General features: G+C 38.0%; 1 protein-coding gene and 1 pseudogene across 1 annotated transcript; both read right to left on the bottom strand.

Annotated features, from left to right (window-relative positions):
* Positions 1–1697: 1697 nt before the first annotated feature.
* FAM20B (FAM20B glycosaminoglycan xylosylkinase) lies at positions 1698–16710 on the bottom strand. Its single transcript, XM_070939246.1, has 8 exons — positions 16639–16710; positions 10789–11314; positions 10132–10218; positions 8912–9021; positions 7380–7551; positions 6278–6469; positions 5207–5266; positions 1698–4223 (listed from the first exon to the last, which is right to left on the bottom strand). Exons 2-8 carry the CDS (start codon positions 11163–11165, stop codon positions 3992–3994), a joined length of 1230 nt encoding a protein of 409 aa, XP_070795347.1. The 5' UTR covers positions 11166–11314; positions 16639–16710; the 3' UTR covers positions 1698–3991.
* Positions 9929–10027, bottom strand: LOC139316066 (U6 spliceosomal RNA; annotated as a pseudogene).
* Positions 16711–19055: the final 2345 nt, after the last annotated feature.

The following is a 19055-nucleotide window of genomic DNA, read 5'->3' as shown; positions in this document are numbered from 1 at the left end:
CTAATTTTTTAAAAAAATCTTTTAGGATCATGCACTAGGCAAGATAGAATTCTATTGAACTTCAAACTTGACATTTAATCTTGTAATACCCACAATTATGGTTTCAGCCAGCAGATTTACTACATCCAAGCTGCTGCAGATAATTCAGTTTCTAGTGAAACCTGTTTAGTCACCTACCAGTAAATTGTTCACTAACAGGAAGAGTCTTCCAAGTAGCATGAAAAGAACCGGAATGTGAGACCTTAGTTTGATGTTGGATAATACTGAAAATCTGCCAAAGTAGTTTACAGAACAATAAAAAAAACCTCCTTTCTGGTTTACAATCTATTCTGGCAAAAAGAGAAAGGCTACAGTTCTTAAAGCAGACTTCTTATAAAAAGCTACTGGTTTGGAAAGGGTTCTGAGAGAACACTAAAAGAAACAAGAGCAAGCAGAGTTGATGGCACTGATGTGCTTCTGTTCTCTCTCCTACAGGCTGATAGTATGTTACACACATACACAGTTACACACCCTTTGCTGACAAATGAGGCCAGAGGACACAGGGCATTCAAGTCGTAGACTCAAGTGCATTCATTGATTTCAAGTTTAAATTCCAAAGTCTTTGATTATTCAACAATAATAACATTCCTTTCAGAAACTGAAGCAATGTGTGTGACTTTATGTACTACTGATATGAAGTCAGGGTATATTAATCATGCACTCTATGCAACCCAACCCAACAAAGCTAAGTGCTGTTCATTGAAAATAAGTGTCATCATAAATGGATCCACTCATGTTATTAGGAATTGTCACTGCCACCTCCCCAGATGGCACAGATTTAAGGACTCTTCTGGTGGCTACTCTCTGCAAGATGTTTAATTCAAAACATATTGTAGAAACTGTTAAGGAGGATGACTGTCTATGGTGACCTTAATACTTCCAAGAAGTTACCTTGTAGTAAGATGGGCGGCATATAAACTTTATAAATACTATTACTCTGGACTTTACCTTCTTCTAGAGATATATGATAGTGTTTTCAAGACAGTTGTGAATTAAAACTCATTTTGCCTATTTCACCCATTTTTTATGAATCTATCTTCCCGAGTCCACAATTTTAGTTGTGCTTGTGTGTCCTCTCTTAAGCACTTTAAAAGTAGCTGTGATCAAAGCAACTTAGAAGATAGGAGAAAAAATGTGGCTGAGAATAGGGTGTTTACTATAAAGATATAGAGATTATTTCTAATTCGGAGAGCTTTTTTAACAACTTGGAAAAGACAAGTTTAGTAAGTATTTGAGACCAGATGAAGAGACAGGAGAGTGAAATTGTGTCATGCAAGCTGGGGCAAAATGATGTAATTCTTTCAGCACAGTCTGTGTTGAATTGGCCAGAGGATCTTAAAGAGGCCCTGCAAGAGCCCCAGTCTTTTTACAGCCCCAGCTAGTGTCCTGTGAGCCTGGCCAAAGTCATGCCCTTTAGATAGAACCAGGAGCAGCAACAGAAGGCTGAGGTAGTGTTGATGAATGACATAGTAAGTCCATGTGGTTAAATCCTGTGCAGCCCCCGTTTTGTTAACTTGTCTCAAGCAATACCTAAAACATTTGCTTAAAATACACATTTAGTTCTTCACAAACCTTATCAGATGAGGATGTACACTCCCATTAGAAATGGAGTTAATAATCATGTCAGAAGTTATCAAAAAATTTCTTTGAGAATAATGTCATGTTATTAAAATCTTTATTCACATAATACTTATCTATGCATAGCCTGATCCTTGGGAAACGCAAAACTGAGATTCGTTTTCCCTTTTCCCAACAGCTTCTACTCGTATCCACTCCAAAAGGCAAGTCTCTGGCAGCTTCAAGGTGAACATTTTGTTTCAGCTGCCATATGAATAAGTTACTTCTTAATAAATTATTTATTTTCTTTTTTAGCAACAGTTCCAGTTCTTCAGATGCAAGATAGCCTACTGTCTGTTCGAGCACAGGATGTCTCTTCCACTTTCTTTATTCTTAAAATAGCATATAAAGGAAACATGAAGTTATTTGGAAAGTCTCAATCAACCAGCAAGATGTTTTCCTCCCCAACAGTATCTTCCAGGTGTAGATTCATTGTGATTGTACACTTACTATGCACCTACAAAAAAAACCTTTTAGCCAGACATAATTGGGGGGTATTTGATAGAAAGTCTGAAGCTGGTGACCCTCATAATAGCAACTATTAACCATTATCAAGTTACCGTTCCTGTAATTTGAGACATTTAGCTGAACCAGTCTGATAAAAATCAACTTATTTTGAAAGTTCTTTTTGTTAAAGTAGGCATAATACATGGGTGTAAAACTTGATCACGTCACATAACGTATTGCAATGTTTTTTGCCTTTGCAGAGCCGGGTTGGGCATGCCCTGCGTGTGTTGCATCCGGCTCACAGGCTGCCAGTTTGACACCCGTAGTATAACATTATCAATAGGATTTGGCATTAAGCCAACTGATAGTTTAGGCAACCATCTTAAGACAATTACTGGCATAGGCTGAAAACATGAGCCTTAAAAATGCTGCAGTGTAAGGGAAATTATTGAAATAGATGCAAACATGATAACATTACTTTTTGTACCTATGGGCATTAGGGTCTATTTTCAAAAGAGGAAGCATGTCCAAACTGATTTTAAAAACAATTAGAAGTAATTGATAAACATTTGGACCCTGTCTTTAAATTCCTCTTAACTGACATCCAGGATATAGCTGTCAGAAACATTATCTATCATAGAAAATCTCTGAGGTTTCCAATACAAGTTTGGTGAATAATAGTTCAGGGCATTAAACATTGGAGTTAATGTACAAAATTGTTTTCCACACATTTCCCTCCAATATCTTTGGCAGGACTATCAGGTGCATGAATCAAAACCAAGATACATAAATTTCCTGAAGCTAGAAACATAAATTACAATTCCTGCTAATGGTCACAAAACTATGGAATCACAATTTGGATCAAAAAACAAAAACAAAAGATATGCATCTAAAAATATCTTTAGTTCAGCTCAGACCTTGAAAATGAGAGACAATCCTGAATGCCTGACAGCGTAGCACCTGCAACTGCCTTACAGTAGTGGATAAAACATTGTTTTTCCTTCCGCAGGCACTCATCATGTCTTCTTAGATTTTCAATTTAGATCAGAAGTTTAGCAACAAATCCCATTTGTTTGTTTGTTTGTTTGTAAATCTACAGCACTGACAGGACATAAAGTACTGGCTCAAGCTCCACTTTGTAGGAGAAATATTGGGTTCAAGGCAGCAAGAACCCTCACATTTGAGAACACAATGATTTGCACAAAAATCTCTGGTTAGGACTTTGCAGCATTGTGCAGGCCTGAGTAATTTCAGCCTTGTAGATGAACAACAGGTTTCAACAGTAATCTAGAACAGTCCTTTTCCTTCAGCAGTTTTGGATTTAACAGAACACCGAACACAATTATACATTCCCTTGTGAAGTCCTTTAGAAAATTTTAGCAACAGATGCATGGATGTATATCTATCAGGAGAGGCAGTAAATCTCTTCAGTATCACATTTGCCCTTTACCCCCTCCGTCACTTTTCTTTTTTCTTTTTAAATGGCCAGTATGGATGCCTAGATAACGTATTCTTTAAAACCCTGAATTAGACTAAAATATTAAGATTGTACTTGGAATCGGTTAGAAGAATAAGATCTTTTCTGGAACAAGCATGTACAGTATTAAGTGTCCCAATACCCATCTCTTCACAGGAAATCCCAGGAGAGCTCTCAGTGCAACATCCACTGCCAGCAATGGAATCCAAGAAGAAAAACAAAAAGATATAGGGCTACCCAAGGGGAACTTTCTTGTCTTCAACAGCGCTTTCAAACTACAATTGTTTCTCTTCTGATGCAGAAATTCTGTTATTTAATTCCAGTTTATCCTGCCCATAGCCATGCAGAACCAGTTGTGCTGTTTTCTATTTATTACTTTTAAAAAATAATCCCCATCAGTTTCTCTTAAAGCTACAAATGGGAAAGTGTCATTCTATCTTCCACCAATACAATGTCTGGCCCAAATTGATCTGTACATTGCTTTATTGTAGCCAAGATGTTCAGAAGTCGTAGGTCCAGGGCATCCATATGGGAGGCAGACAGCACAGGTGCAATAGGGTCATGAGACATAGCAGTTTTTAAGGCAGACTTCAGGACTCCGTTCTTTATATAGTTCAACCTGTTCCATGTGGAGACTCTGATACTGCAAAAGAAAAACATGGGAGTGTAACAAACCTGGGTTTATATTGGAAATCCAAACCTTCAGAAGTCTTCCCAAAGTATTTTCAATACTTTAAGCTCTTTAAATAACAATGTTATTTCTTAATCATATAAACGTTACTACACTAAAATCTACATTGAAATAAACACAGAATATCATAATTTACAAAATTACAATGAAAAAAAGTCTTCCCAAAAGAAGCTTGTCACAGGATTTACTTATTCAGAGCTGTGAACTAATGTGATATTGCAGAAACAGTTTTTAAATTAAAATTTATAAGCCTATATTTAATCAAAAGTAACATCCTCACATTACTCCCAGGGAAGTGCGAATAGATGATAAAGTGCTAAGTTGCATACAAATTCAATTAGCTGCCCTGGATATGAACTGTAAGTCTAATATTTGGTAAAGCTGTTGCAAAATTATGAATATAAAGAATGATACTATGGATATTTAGATGTGTGACACAATTAACAGAAGTTTTATTTTTTCCAACAAAGGAAACCTCATCCTCAGTTCATGACCTGCAAGATCTTGTTCTTGTATCCATGAAATAATTTTCCTTTACATGGACCCCAGAACTTAAGTGATTGTTACATGCATTATGTGAAAGGCAGTTTGCCAGCAAAATCCTGATTCCTAAAAATGTTGACACTCCCTCAAGAAAAAAGCTGCAAAGGTCAGAGGGAATGTCTTTCTCCAGCATTAATTTTTAATGCTAGCCTTCTTTCTTTAAACAGGTAGCTGTTCCAAAAGTTTAGAGAATGATACATTAACACATAGGCTCTCATTTAGATTCTAAAAACACATAATTGTATATTTAACATTCTAAAATATTTTCTCAAATTCTGAAGTTGCCTTGGACTTACCATCAAACATAAGAACTCAAAAGTACATTAAATAACATCAATATTGCTTTTAAGATAATATTCAAATAAGTCAATAACTTTTTATTCTTTACTCACATGCAACACTGATAAAGAGGTGCAAGGATGCTTCTCTCATCCAGGGAAGGATTTCCAAAACTGAAAACCAGATAACAAAATGAAAAAAAAAAATTCCCTCTGGAAAAGTCTGTACAACATCTATCAGTAAAATGAGAGATGGCAACCTTATCAAAGGTTGTTGAGTGAAACAATTTTTTATGTTTTTAATGTAAAAAAAGTTTAATAAAGTGTTTTTAAACAAGTGCCAGAAATGGAAGAAAATTAGCAGTGTGCATCCATAAACACCAAGACAGAAGACATGAGGAAAACTGCTTAATCTCACAACACATGAACAAAGTTTTAACTGGGAAATTGTGAGCTTCCTAGAACAATCTGAAGCTAAAAACATTAGGGAATTCTTGGAAGATTGCATTCAAATAAATCAAAAGAAATAAGACATATTTACACACCATTTGAGAGATAATAAAAAAGCTAAGAATAAAAAGCCTAGAAGACATTATTTTCAAGTGACAACACCCAGATAAGCAAGAATTAATACTAAGCACACAATCAAGCAGAAAATAATACTCTAATTAAGAAATTACCAATGAGAAAATATAAACCAGGAGCAAGCCCCAAACTTACTCACTCTGGTGCTATTACCTAATTGTGTAATGACTCTCCCTTTAAAATTTTTAAATCGTTTTAATCTGTTTTATAAATTGGGTGTTTTAAATTTGTTTTCGGCCAAAATATTTAATAATTTTAATGGACTTTTAATGTTTGTTTTATCTGTATTTTATCTTGGCTGTTCACCACCCTGAGTCCTACGGGAGTAGGGCGGTACAGAAATTTGATAAATAAATAAATAAAATAAATAAATATGTCTGCAAGCCAACAACCAAGCTCAGAGAGCACCAAGGACTCCCAAGTCATTCTCATAAATAAGAATTTGAAATGTATAAGGAATTCCTGATATTTCAGTTAGCTTTCAAACTAGGTCAAACCTTTGGACAACCTTAACACTGTAGTAAGTATGATAAACCAATTGTAATCTGGCGGCAATTATTTTACTGAAGGAATTTGCACATCAGATAACGCTATTCCTACCTTTTGGCATTGTCAAGTAGAATAAGCATACTGGCCCCTTCATCATCCTGAAAACTTTCATAATGGTGTCGGTCAGCATTCCCAATCAGATAATCAAAGATGGCTGTATCAATGATGTCAAGAAGCCGTGGGCCTGAATCATAGGGTGAGGTCTTCTTTACAGCATCACAGTAACTCTCATCATATTCCCATCTGAAAGCAGACACAGAAACTCAACCAAGCACTGTTGATCTTTAAGATTTATACTACAATTATGTAACTTCAAAGGGTTGAAAGAGACTATTGCATAATAGGGAAAAAAAAGAACTGCTGTTAAATTTAAAATAAAATCTCAAAATCTGTTTGATAAAAGACCATAGCAAAAAGATGGCAAAATTGCCTCTTCTACTTCATTTTCTCTTTTAACATAAAGGTTTCCTCATTTATTTTCAGCTTTTAATTCATAAATGTTGATTGGCAACATGGATATTCAGGAAAACAATGCGAACTAAGAAAGGATGATCAAATTGGAAGACTGATTTTTGATATAAACAGACTTGAACTGATTGAAACCAATACATAGATTGGAATTTCATTAACTGCTGCATGTCATACTTCAATTCATGGACTAATGCATAATGAAACTGACCCAAACTTGAAACAAACTGTTTCATCCTTTCCTAACACAGAATAGTGTGGGCGCTATTATAACGGTAGCTAACTCTTATCGGCAGAAAGTAGAACTACTGCTGTTGAAAACTCTTTGAAAATGGATTTAGGGATTTTCAAGCAGATAAAACACCTCTCAAAATCCAGGCCCTGTGCTACCATGCCAGCCCAATAAACCTAAAAAATGATTTTGCTTTAGAAAACGCAAAGGTTAACGAAAGAAAAGACAAAAAAGGGACCTTCATTTCTCATTCATCTTTGAAATCTTTTGCCTCCTAGTTTCTCAGTGTGACTTCGTTCTTCTGCATAAAAGGTACTGAGTTTTAACGATTAGTTAGGTACAACATATATCAGCAATTTAAAGCTGATACCTCCTTTTGCCTTTATAATTTTAGTCCATTCTCTGGATTGACCAACTGAAATGGCAAGGACATAACTGCTGTGAACTTCATACCTGGCTAACTTGCCCTCCCGGTATGTCCTGCCCCATGGATGCCGATGTTTCTGAAGAGGCCATACATCTGGGAGCCAAAGAGTGAGTGATCCTTCCATGGAATCTCCTTCAGCACAAGCTGGTTCCGTTTCCCGGCAGTAGTAGCACTTCCCATAGAAACAAGTATTATTACCTGGAAAGCAAACAAACATTAGAACAAAGCATCTTAGACCTAATTTAAATCCTGATAATAATTATTTTAACACTTCTAATTTGTAAGAACTTGGACTAGTTAAGAAGCTTTCTGGGAAAGAAACCAGTTCTAAAAGGGTTGATTGGATGATCTTCATCATCTGTTGCTGTTGGAGCTGACCTCTCTGGAAGTAATGCTTAATTTATGAGGGTTGTTTATTTCTAAACAGAGTTGGATTGTATAGTAATTTTATCTTGCACAGTCCCCACCTCCCAGTTCTTTCATTAGTTTGGAAAGAGGCTTCAAATAAACAAGGAAACACCTTTCTATGTTGATAACTAAAAATCTGGCCAAATGCAATAGGAGTTATCTAACTGAGATATGCATATTTCAGAGAAATTATCTGCTGTTGCGTTTGGCCAGATTCCAAAGAATGGCATATCTTCATATTCAAAAAGAACCATCTCAAAATTTAAACAGTCTTCTCTTACTGTTAAAATAATTGAGTAAAGGTTAATTGCAAGTAGTCTTCAACTTGCAACAAAAGGGCCTGGAAAATTTGCCATTAAGTGAGGCATCATGTGACTGCACATTATTTTGCAACCATTTTTGCTATAGTCATTAAACAAATCACAATGGTCATTACGCAAGACATGACCACAACTTGCGGCTTCCCCTGCAAGTTTCCCCATGAACTTTGCTTGTTGGAAGCCGGTTGGGAAGGTTGCAAATAGAAATCACTTGACCCCAGTATGCTGCAAACATCAAAAATGTGAGCCAGTTTCCATGTACCTGACTCATTAAGCGAGGCATCATGTGACTGTGAGTACCCTACAAGGGTCATAAATGCAAGGGCCATTGCACTTGGTCATAGGTCACTTTTCTCAATTGCTAAACAAATGGACATGTCAAGGACTGCTTGTACAATATACTCTGATACAAATATCAGAGAAAGTATTAACATGTCAAATACAGGACCTCAATGGAAGTTTTATTCAGGAATCAAAGTAATCTATGTGTCCTGATTTACTTCTGATTTTCCACATTTGAGATGAGAAGTGTATTACCACATTGTGCTTACCAGGACTAAGAGGCATGTGGTGTTTTGTCAAGACTGATGTTAGTCTCAAATTAGATTTTACAATCTAAATGTGTGAATTCTATATCATTACTAGCTCTAATATTGGTACAGACCTTTATTATTAATACGGAAAAAAGGAGATAATTTGTATATATGACAGAGGGGGCTGTTAAGTTAAAAGTATGATCTCAAGTGAGCATTCTTCAAATTGTATTTTCCCAAGGATCCAGGAATGTTATTAGAGACTGGGCCTGCAGAATTTGTTTTTTTTTAACCTACCTAAAGTCATGAAAGTACTAAGCAACTGTTCTGTGGCAACAGGCTTGATTTCTGTGCGGAGGTTCACGAACCTACCAACCACGAGCGGAGCCCGCCGGAAGCCTAAGATTCTGTTTCAACGAGAAAGAATAAAATGAAACAAGATATGAACTCATATAATATAATATAATAGAGAGTATAGGCTGGACCTGGCTATGAAGTCTGTAGGAATCACCCAGTAAGTATCCTCAAAGGTTTAAGGTTCCTGAGATGTTAAAAAAGTAATTTTAAATATAACTTCTTAGTTAGTAATATCTTATGTTTTGTTTTATTTTGAACTGCAACTGATAATTTTTATTCCTCTTTTGAATTCTATAAATTTATTGAATTAGAAATTGAGGTTAATACAAACTTTTTGCTTCTTTGATCTTATTCATGTGCCAGACTTCTGGGTATACTTGGCTCATAAAAAAGGATCTGCCAGAAGTGCAACCTTTTAGGCTTGGATTGTGTTTAGGCTGTTTATTAATTGCTGTAAATCATCAAAGTGGTGGCAGCTCATTTGCTTCTGAAATATATGGAAAATGTCTCACAGCAACATAGAAGGACCAATAATTCTTGAATTGAAGCACCAGAGATTTCACAAGATTGACCAGAATAAAAGTTGGACTTAATTTAGGTTTAAATTTAAATTCATTGGGGAAGAATGTGTCAGACTGCTACTCTGTACTCATTACTGAAAACATGTACTGAAAGACCTGAACAGATTGCCAATTTTTGTGGAGCACAATTTAAGAATTTATGCATTAACTATTAAGGGATTATCTTGAAATAAATCTGCTGAACATCGTCCCCCTAAAAATGCTCTCACTATTTGAGTTGGCCCTGAACACAAAGGATACGGCTTTCTCCCATGGAATTCACTCTCTTGAAATTCTACCCCCTATTCCAGCAGAAGAAACACCTTTTTCTTTTTAACTAGCCCTTTTAAAGTTTAAATTGGTTTATAATTTATATTAACTGATTTTATAAAAGTTTAATTCTTTATGTTGTCTGTTATTGTTAGTGTATCATCCTAGCACAGGGCCCATGCTAATCTTCCCTTTGCCAATTTGGCTATGTGCTGCCAAAGTGAGCACATTTTATTTTGTTAGCCACTTTAAATGCCCTTTGGATAGAAAGGTGAGGTGTAAATTGAATGAATAAACTAAGTATATTGTATCAAAGTATCAAAATTTTACCTGTCTAGATGGAAGGCTGCCACCTCTGCATTATGTCTGTCATAGCCAGCATATGGCTCTCCTTCTATTACATAGTCTCTGGGATATCTAAAAAGTATAAAAAGATAAGTGATTATTTGACTAATGGATTTGATTTCAGATTAAAGAAGAATCTCCAGTAAACAACCACTCTTCTTCATCCCAAGGTAGTAATGAGAAAAAAAGTAATTCTGAAGAACTTTTCTCAGTGCCAAGTCTTCTAGCAATTAGATGTACCGGTACTGCCACATATAAAAGGAAATACCTCACAAACACTTCCATCCCAGAGGCACAGGCTTGTTTCTTACTTAGAAGGAATGGTATGGGCCTTCAGCAAACATCTATTCATTATCCTGATCTTAACTGCATATTCCTTCTATTAGGGAATGATGATTAGGCACTCCTGTTTGGGAAAACCTAATGCAAATTACGTGCTAAGGCATGTAATTTGTTACTGCATTGTGTGAATCTGCAATTCTTGTTTTACGTTCTACACGATGTAAAGTATGAATGCAAACTTTATGACTTATGCACAAGCTACAACCTTGTTCAAATTCAGCCATTAAGCTGTTATCAGCCATTAAGTAGATAACAAAAAGAGTACAGATGATATTATCTGTGTCTGAAAAAGCATTTTACCTCTTAGGTTTGAAGACAACTTTCTGTCCACCTTCTAGCACAAGTAGTGCTTTCAACTGGGTGCCCTTATAGCCCACATCTGCTTTGATGATCTTCTTGGTAGCCATAGCATGCATCACTGCCCCCAGTTCTGGTGTTTCCTCTGGGTACACTTCACGTGGCACCACCCACTGGGCTGCAATCTCCCAAGGAGACTGCAGTGTGTGATCAAGTCGTGGGTCTAATTCAATCCGTAGACTCGTCATCATGCGATGGAAGGCGCGCTGGTCCTCACGGTTGGCTGCTGATGTGTCCAAGTTGTCTATGAGGAAAACCTTTGTGAAAATAAAGATGACGAGTAGAATTGCCAGAAGTACTACACGTTGCTTCAACTTCATGATGATTAGTAGTCCTTTTCTGGTGGCTTATCAAAGGCTACAGGGAATCTCTCACAAAACAAGATGATAAGCAGCACGGTTCCTGATTAATTTTATTCATTATCTTCAATCCAAATGATCCACTGTTGCAACTACATCTTCTGGTATTCCTGTAATTAAAGCCACAATTGAATTTTGAATTCAGCAGGTATCTCTTGAACAGAAGTCGCTGATTTATAGTGTTACAATTTACTTAAAAACAATATATTTCAATGGGATTACCCATAACAGCCTAGTTCTAAGACAGATACTTTTCAAATCAGGACTTATAGAAAAATAGCTCCCACCTCAAACAGATTTTCAGAAAATGAATAGAACTGATTGGCTTTAACCGAACTTTTATAAAGATACCATTTCTTTCCCCTTTTCTTGAACATAGGAAGGCTATTATTTTGTTTCCAACTTAGGCAGAGAGCTGTATAAAACATATTTAAAATACCAGTCTTGTGCCATACCATGATGTGGAGCAAGCACCTTAGTTTGGAGATATTCATGGCAGTATAAAACACTTGAATTAACTGCTACATTAAGATACATAGGAATGTACCTTTTGAAGGTTCAAACGCCACCGCATGAGTTTTTCATGCTCCAAGGTTAGCATTGTCAGGCTATAGTTCTAATTACAAATATAACTTTTTTCTATAGAAACAAACCATGGTTACTCAAACCAAGATTTAATGCAATGTGTGAACTCAATGAAAATCTTTTTAAAGAAGTGTGATAATTATATACCAGATAGTTTGTGCAAGAGTAATGTTTGTTTCTATTATCTGGAATTGCTCCATTCAAAATTTTTTTGTGTTCTCCATTTCAACATTTTCAAATCTGTTTTGATTCATAGTAAATGAAGTTATACATATTCTCATTTTTCTATCATCTCTATATCCTCCACTCTCCCAGCTGTCATTACAATTTTAAATTGTATGTCCCATATAGCATCTTTTATTTATTGAATTCCATTTATAATCTGTACCTTCTCTAATAAGCTCAGAGCAGTTTTTAATGGCTCTCAGCAATTTTCAGGAATAGACCTGATCAGGTATTCTGTAAAATACCATGTACATTAAAAACACTGCATTTATAATAATTAGATTTTATATAGAGCAATCGTCAAAGGCAAATGGTAAAAAACACTCCCTTCAGCAATAGCAAAGTACAGCAACAGGAGATGATTGAAATCACCTTTAAACCTGCAAAACAGTCATAGGCTATTTATTTTAATGGAGTAATATACTATTCTCCATGAGCTCCTGAGAATATTTTACAATGCATTTCTTCTAGAATTCTAATTTAACAGTATTTCTCCTACTAGAATCTCATCACAGTAAAATATGTTTAATTCTGCACACCTTATTAGATATTTTTTCACTTGCTAGAATCATAACGCAAGAGATGTGCATTCTACAGCTAAAGGAGCAGTGTAACTAGTTCTTTACCAGACTGGAGAAAAAAACTGTGCTAGTACGGTACAAACTCCAAAGTTTGAAAAAGAAGCAATTCCTTCTTCCAATATTTTATAATATTGAACAAAAACTGTATCCTAAATTAATAGAATATAATGCACAATTTTAAAAAATGCATAGCACTGGCCTCTGTTTGCAAGATTATTTAATTTCCTGACAATTTACTAGGAGGTAAATGCTGGCAGGTTCTAATAACAGTAAGTTTGAAATCTAGATGTAAATTCCAAAAACAAAATCCCTTCCAATCCCAAGTAAACTTTCAGTTTATAAGTATGCTCTGAAAATTACAAGCAAAATTGTCTGCTGTTTTAGTAATAGGTAGACTAACACAGTAGAACTAATGTAATTAAAATGCTCTTGGGAAGAAGAGAAATGAGAAAAAAAACCTTTGAAACATGCTGTGTCTGACAGACTGTGAAGACCACAGAAGTGGAAAATGACAGACAGATGGTATCTATCTTACGCGCTTGCTACATGCTCTCTCGGATGTTAATGGTTTAAGACATGCATTTATTCTCACATTGTTGTATTCATCTTAAACTACAGCAACACAATAATGTATTTTAAATTCAGTTTTCCCAAGACATTAAGAACTACTGCTGAATCTCTTAACACTGATTATCAATTAAACCATCAACCATAATAACTGTTGTATTCGCCAATGTCACTATTATGAATAAAGCAGGAATGGGTGTAGAGGTGTGTGTGTACATATATATGTGTGTGTGTGCATGGATAGGTACCGTGTTTCCCCGAAAATAAGACCGGGTCTTATTTCTTTTGACTCCCGAAAAAATGGCTAGGACTTCTTTTCAGGTGGGTCTAATTACTGACTCAACTCAAGGCGGCAGCACCAACAGCCCCGCCCAGCTAGAGCCCACTGCCGGCCCACTTCTTCTGTGGCCATTTGCACGTGTTGTCCCCAGCCTCCTTTTCACCATCAAAGCCTTCTGGAAAGTCCTCTGCAGCTTGAGAAACAGGCTCCGGATTGATGCGCGTGGCACCCCCGGCTTCCGTTTCACCTTCAGATGCCTTCCGGAAAGCCCTCTGAAGCCAATAACAGAGCTCCGGATTGAGGCCGGGGGCAACGTGTGAGCGGCAGCAAGCAGCCACAGAAGGAGAGGCAGGTGTCAGGGTTTGCGAGGTCTGGTAATGTTCTGACCAAGGCTTCCCCAGCAGCACAAAGCCTAGTCCTCCTCCTGATAGACCCCTTTTATTTAATTTATAGTGAATTCCTCTCCAGCAATGTCTTTCCTCTCCCACAGTCTTTCAAGATAGTTCACAATTACCGACCTTTATCAGACTTGGAGAGTGCCAGGCCAATATCTTTCAGACGACACAATACTTGGCAAGAATACAGGAATGAACTAATTGTCTCCTGCAAACACCCCTCCCCTTTTGCTCCTCTTTTATTCCCTATGGGAGGGGCCCTTCATCGTCCACCTTGGCCTTACTCCTAAATCAACCGTTGTTCCTTAGCTGTTCCCTTCGTTTGGCAAATCTGCGCATGCGCACACTGGGAACAGGCTCCAGCTGTTTGTCTGCCTCACTGATGTCTGACAACGAAGGCAGCTGATACCTGTCATATGGCCCTGGCCCCAATCTTATTTTAGGGGAAACATGGCACTATACAGTGAAAAACTGTATGAGATTTATTTTCTATTAAGCCAGTAGTATGGTATGCATGATATTTGATTATTTAGGATTGCTTTGAATGGTTGAGAAAGAAATATGGGCATTTGTATAACATATAGTGATCAGGAACAAAAAAGCATTGTATGAAGCTGAACTTATGAGAGATTTAGGAAAGCCACAAACACAATTTTACACAAATTTACACAAATGTAAATTCCAAAGTTGTAATGAAGGGAATGTCATTCTAGAAGGTGTTCTAGAAAATCTGAATGATGAAATCATTCATGAAAATGACTGTAATTAGAATTAGTATATTTGTTCCCCAAAAACAAGCTACTTTTCACATCTCAATATTTTAGAATGATTACCTACAGACAAGCATATCATTTTAAAACTGTCCAATCTGCCTGAAAAGGAAAACAAATACCTCCAAAAAGATTCCAGCCTATGGCTCTGTTTTCTTGAGGTAAAAAAGGTTCTTTTCTTTTTTGATCAGCAATACAGACTATATGGCCTTGATTTCACTGATTAGTGTACAAATTATGCAGGCATTTTTTTCTTTACATACCCATATAAACTCTTCTTTTCTTCAAACTTTTCTTAATCTAACTAGTAACAATTCCCCTTTGAAAAGAAACACTGATGTGACTTATCATTCTTTATAGTGCCTCAGCATTTGTATTAACTCACTTCTCTGCCATATGCCCTCAAAGCAACTTATCTCTGTACTTCCATAATGATGACATAAAATAACTGCCCACTTGCTAAAAGAACCATACACTTGTATATAAAACTTCTAAAAAAAACCTGTTACTGTAAACATGATATTGATCAGTTGATGTCTGAATGGACCCTGCTGAAAAATATCAGGACTGTAACCAATTATTGTTGCAATCATTTAATGCTGCAGATATCAAGGGATAAAGAGGTATAGAGAACAAGAACTAAAAACTGAGAAAAAAAGAATGAAAACTGAGAAATAGCTATGGCTAAAAATCCATATGAGAGGTTCAGAATTTCTTCCAAATATATTCATTTTAGACTGAAAGATTAATTTTCCAAATACTAAGTACATAACTACATCAGATCAGAAGTTATTATGTATCCATCAATGGAGCCAAAAGTAGTGGCCATCATATAAATTATTAAATATTAAATTTAATAAGTGTATTTATTATTAAATTTATTTAATTTTTGTAACATCTGCTCACATTGCAGAATTTTATGACAAAACATTAACTTGCTCTCAAATAAAAACAAATTGTTTCGAGGAATTGGTTGATTTTGCAAGGCATGAATCATCATCACATCCTATGCCAAGCAGATTGGGCTAGAATGCATGAATAACATTGCTTATTACATTCAAAATATTACATGATACATTCTGGCGTCCTACAAATTTAGAGCAATAATTTTATAAATTTAGAATTTATTTAGCATGACCACTCAAAACGTCTGCATCTTATTTTCTTCCAAGTATTTCTATTAAAGATTATAATTACAATAGTACTTCTCCTATATCGTATAGGCAAGTGTTAGAATCTGGCTTAAAACTCTCAAGACCTTCAGGGGCCTCTCCACCTGAGATCAGGTGTTTGGGCAACGATCCTTCCTAGTGCTGTAGCCTTGCTCTTCTGCCGCACCCCCTCCCCGAAGTTCAGCAGACTTCCACTCTGCTGCCCTTTAAGCACCAAAGGGACTTTTCTAGATAGATATTGATACAGGTATCGATATTTCCGGGACATGCAAGGGATGCTGTTGTACTTCCACTCCTCTGCTCCTCTTTAATATTCAACTTTGAGGGGCGGGGGGGGGGGGGGGAAACCCAGAGGAAAAAACGCAAAAAATACCTCCGGTTTCCCACGGAATAGCAACAACGTGTGCTTGCAGCAACGTCCATTTAATATTTTCTTTTTAGTATCAGACCTTGCCAAAAGACGATTCAGTTCTGCCGCCTCCAAGTGCACCCATACACGGGCTTGCACGCTCCCACAAACACACGCACACGCTCTCTCTCTTACTCACACACACACACACACACACACCCCCAGCGCTCCGCCCCTGAGATCCCCTCCCTCAAAGGCATCAGCAAAGAGAGGAACCGCCCCCCAACACACACACACGAACGCACACTCCCGACAATTCCCTCTTCCCATTTCTCTCCTTCCTTCCCCTACACCTTCTTTGCTTTTGTCCCACTGCCCGGTCTGCGGATCCCGCCAGGGGTGGAAACGCCATGGAAAGTCGGGCCCAACAACTCCTCCGCCGGCTTGCGCATTTGCTTGCGCGCTTTTCCCAGCCGCACCCCCCGCTACCGTCTGCGCCCTTCTCCTTACCCAGCCAATAGGCGCCAACGCGTCATCGCTGTTCCCGAGGCCGCCCGACAGGCCGGCGATCCGTCGTTGCCGCGATCCTTTACAAGCCTCTTTACCCCACTGGCACCCGACCCACCCACCGCTTCTCGCGGTTCTCCCCGCCCCGTCCTTCCGCCAGCCAATGGGCGCGCCGGGACAGACCACGCCCATTGCCAAACCGCCCACTCCGAGCCAAGCCAAGCGCGTGTTTATTCTCGCGCTAAGACTCGAAACACCGTCCCCCAAAGAGTGCCCGAGTAGCCACCGGCTGCCCCAGTCGACCAATGGAGGATCGACGATACTTGATCGCGGTGCTTTCTTCCTTGTTCGGTAGCCAATAGCAAAACACGCTAGCTAAAACGCCGGGCCCTTCCACGTATGCCTGGTGGGCGGGATCTTGCCAACTTGTCTTTTAACTCTCGCGTGTCTGTGAAGGAATAGGCGTACGGGGGGGGGGGGGGGCGGCGGGGGGAGGAGTTGTCTACGGGTTGTTTCTACGATAGCTAAGGCAGTATAGGAGGTGTCTTGTAGGAATGTCGTATTTTTAATCTTGGCACATGATCCATTTGGAGCAGTGCGATTTAAAAAAATCAACGAACTCCAGCATCCCGTTTTTCCCGGCTAGCTACTCCTATGCTTCCCTGCGGGGGGGAAAAGCACAGGCAGAAAAAGTGGCAGCGGTTGACCTCCGCCTCCGCCCCCCGACCACCGCTCCACGTTCAATTTAATTCTCCAAAGAAAAGGCTAGGAGGGAAATTCGCTTTTGAAGCCCCGTTAGCGCTTATTGCGATATCCCACGATCATAATACATTCATCAAGACCTATGAAGTTAATCCCCATTGGAATTACCTGACAGTTTCGCTCTCTGTAATTTTTGATTGTCGCCTGGGAGGCTAAAGACCAATGCCACGCAGACGCAGTAGTGGATCTGCCTTTTAGCTACACTAGTACTGATTCTATTAACTGCCCCGAGCGTACAGCACTCCTCCTTCAACAAATATTAAGCAATGTAGGCTATAAAACCAGGCTGGCAACGTTTTAGATTCTAAAAGTGTATTTACTTATTTATTTTGTCAAGCATATATAAGATTACATATAAAAGTATAAACATGATTGTGAATACATTAGATGGCTACTAATAAATGGGGACAGTAGGACAGGGACGGTAGGCATGTTGGTGCGCTTATGCACGCCCCTTAAAGACCTCTTAGGAATGGGGTGAGGTCAACAGTGGACAGTTTAAGGTTAAAGTTTTGGGGGTTTGGGGAAGAAACCACAGAGTCAAATAGTGCATTCCAGGCATTGACCACTCTGTTGCTGAAGTCGTATTTTCTGTAATTGAGTTTGGAGCGGTTTACCTTAAGTTTGTATCTATTGTATGCCCTTGTGTTGTTGTGGTTGAAGCTGAAGTAGTCATTGACGGGTAGGACATTGTAGCAGATAATTTTATGTACTACACTTAGGTCAGATCAAAGGTGGCATACTTCTAAATTGTCTAAGCCCAAAATTTCAAGTCTGGTGGCATAAGGTATTCTGTTGCAAACGGAGGAGTGGAGGACTCTTCTCGTGAAATATCTCTGGACTCTCTCAATTGTATTAATGTCAGATATGCAGTGCAGGTTCCAGACAGATGAGCTGTATTAGAGAATTGGTCTAGCAAATGTTTTGTATGCTCTCGTTAGAAGTACAATATTACCAGAGAAGAAGCTACACAAGATTAGGTTAACCACTCTTAATGCCTTTTTGGCAATGTAGTTACAGTGGGTTCTGGCACTTAGATCATTAGAGATGAGTACTCCAAGGTCCTTGACAGAGTGACGGTCAGCTACAAGGTCATGTCCATCAAGCTTGTATTTTATGTTTTGATTTTTTTTTTTTGCAGATGTGTATGATAGAGCATTTGTTGGTTGAGATTTGAAATTGTCACTTGTTTGACCATTCTGACACATAGTTAAGGTCTTTTTGAAGGATAGCAGCATTGTCAGTGGTGTTGAATAGTTTTACATCATCAGCGAAGAGAATGCAGTTGCTTTTAATATGATCGCAAAGGTCATTTATGTAAAGTATAGAGTTTTGGCCCTAAAACGATCAGTTCACCTGATTGGGATCCATATGCATGCACAGGTGCAAGCTGTGTTTTGAAGTCCTACTGTCCATGGTTAACCATGGTTCCCTCAATGCTGTTTTCTGGATTATCACAATGTATTAAAGCTCAAAGGCTCATTAGACTAAAATATGGCTGGTGGGTTGTGGTTAAAATGTGTTTGCCTTACAGTCACGGTCTTGTCCCACTCTTTCCCAGTGCCCTACTGCAGATCATTGCTCCCCTTCTTTAAAATTCCTGCTTTTCAGTGTACTAATATGGGCATGGACATCTTCGCAAAGAGAAGAAGCTCTCC

This window comes from Pituophis catenifer, unplaced genomic scaffold, assembly GCF_029215685.1.
Source record: "Pituophis catenifer annectens isolate HBS135680 unplaced genomic scaffold, rPitCat1.0.hap2 SCAF_3, whole genome shotgun sequence".
NCBI classification, from domain to species: Eukaryota; Metazoa; Chordata; class Lepidosauria; order Squamata; family Colubridae; genus Pituophis; species Pituophis catenifer.
This window is presented reverse-complemented; position numbering and strand designations above follow the sequence as displayed.

Excerpts from the sequence above, each read along its gene's own strand:
- FAM20B (XM_070939246.1), bottom strand. The coding sequence starts at position 11,165 with ATGAAGTTGAAGCAACGTGTAGTACTTCTGGCAATTCTACTCGTCATC. Across the intron at positions 9,022-10,131 it reads GCAGCCTTCCATCTAGACAG|AATCTTAGGCTTCCGGCGGG; the intron begins GTAAAATTTTGA and ends TCGTTGAAACAG. Across the intron at positions 7,552-8,911 it reads TAGTACTTTCATGACTTTAG|GTAATAATACTTGTTTCTAT; the intron begins GTAGGTTAAAAA and ends TTTGCTTTCCAG.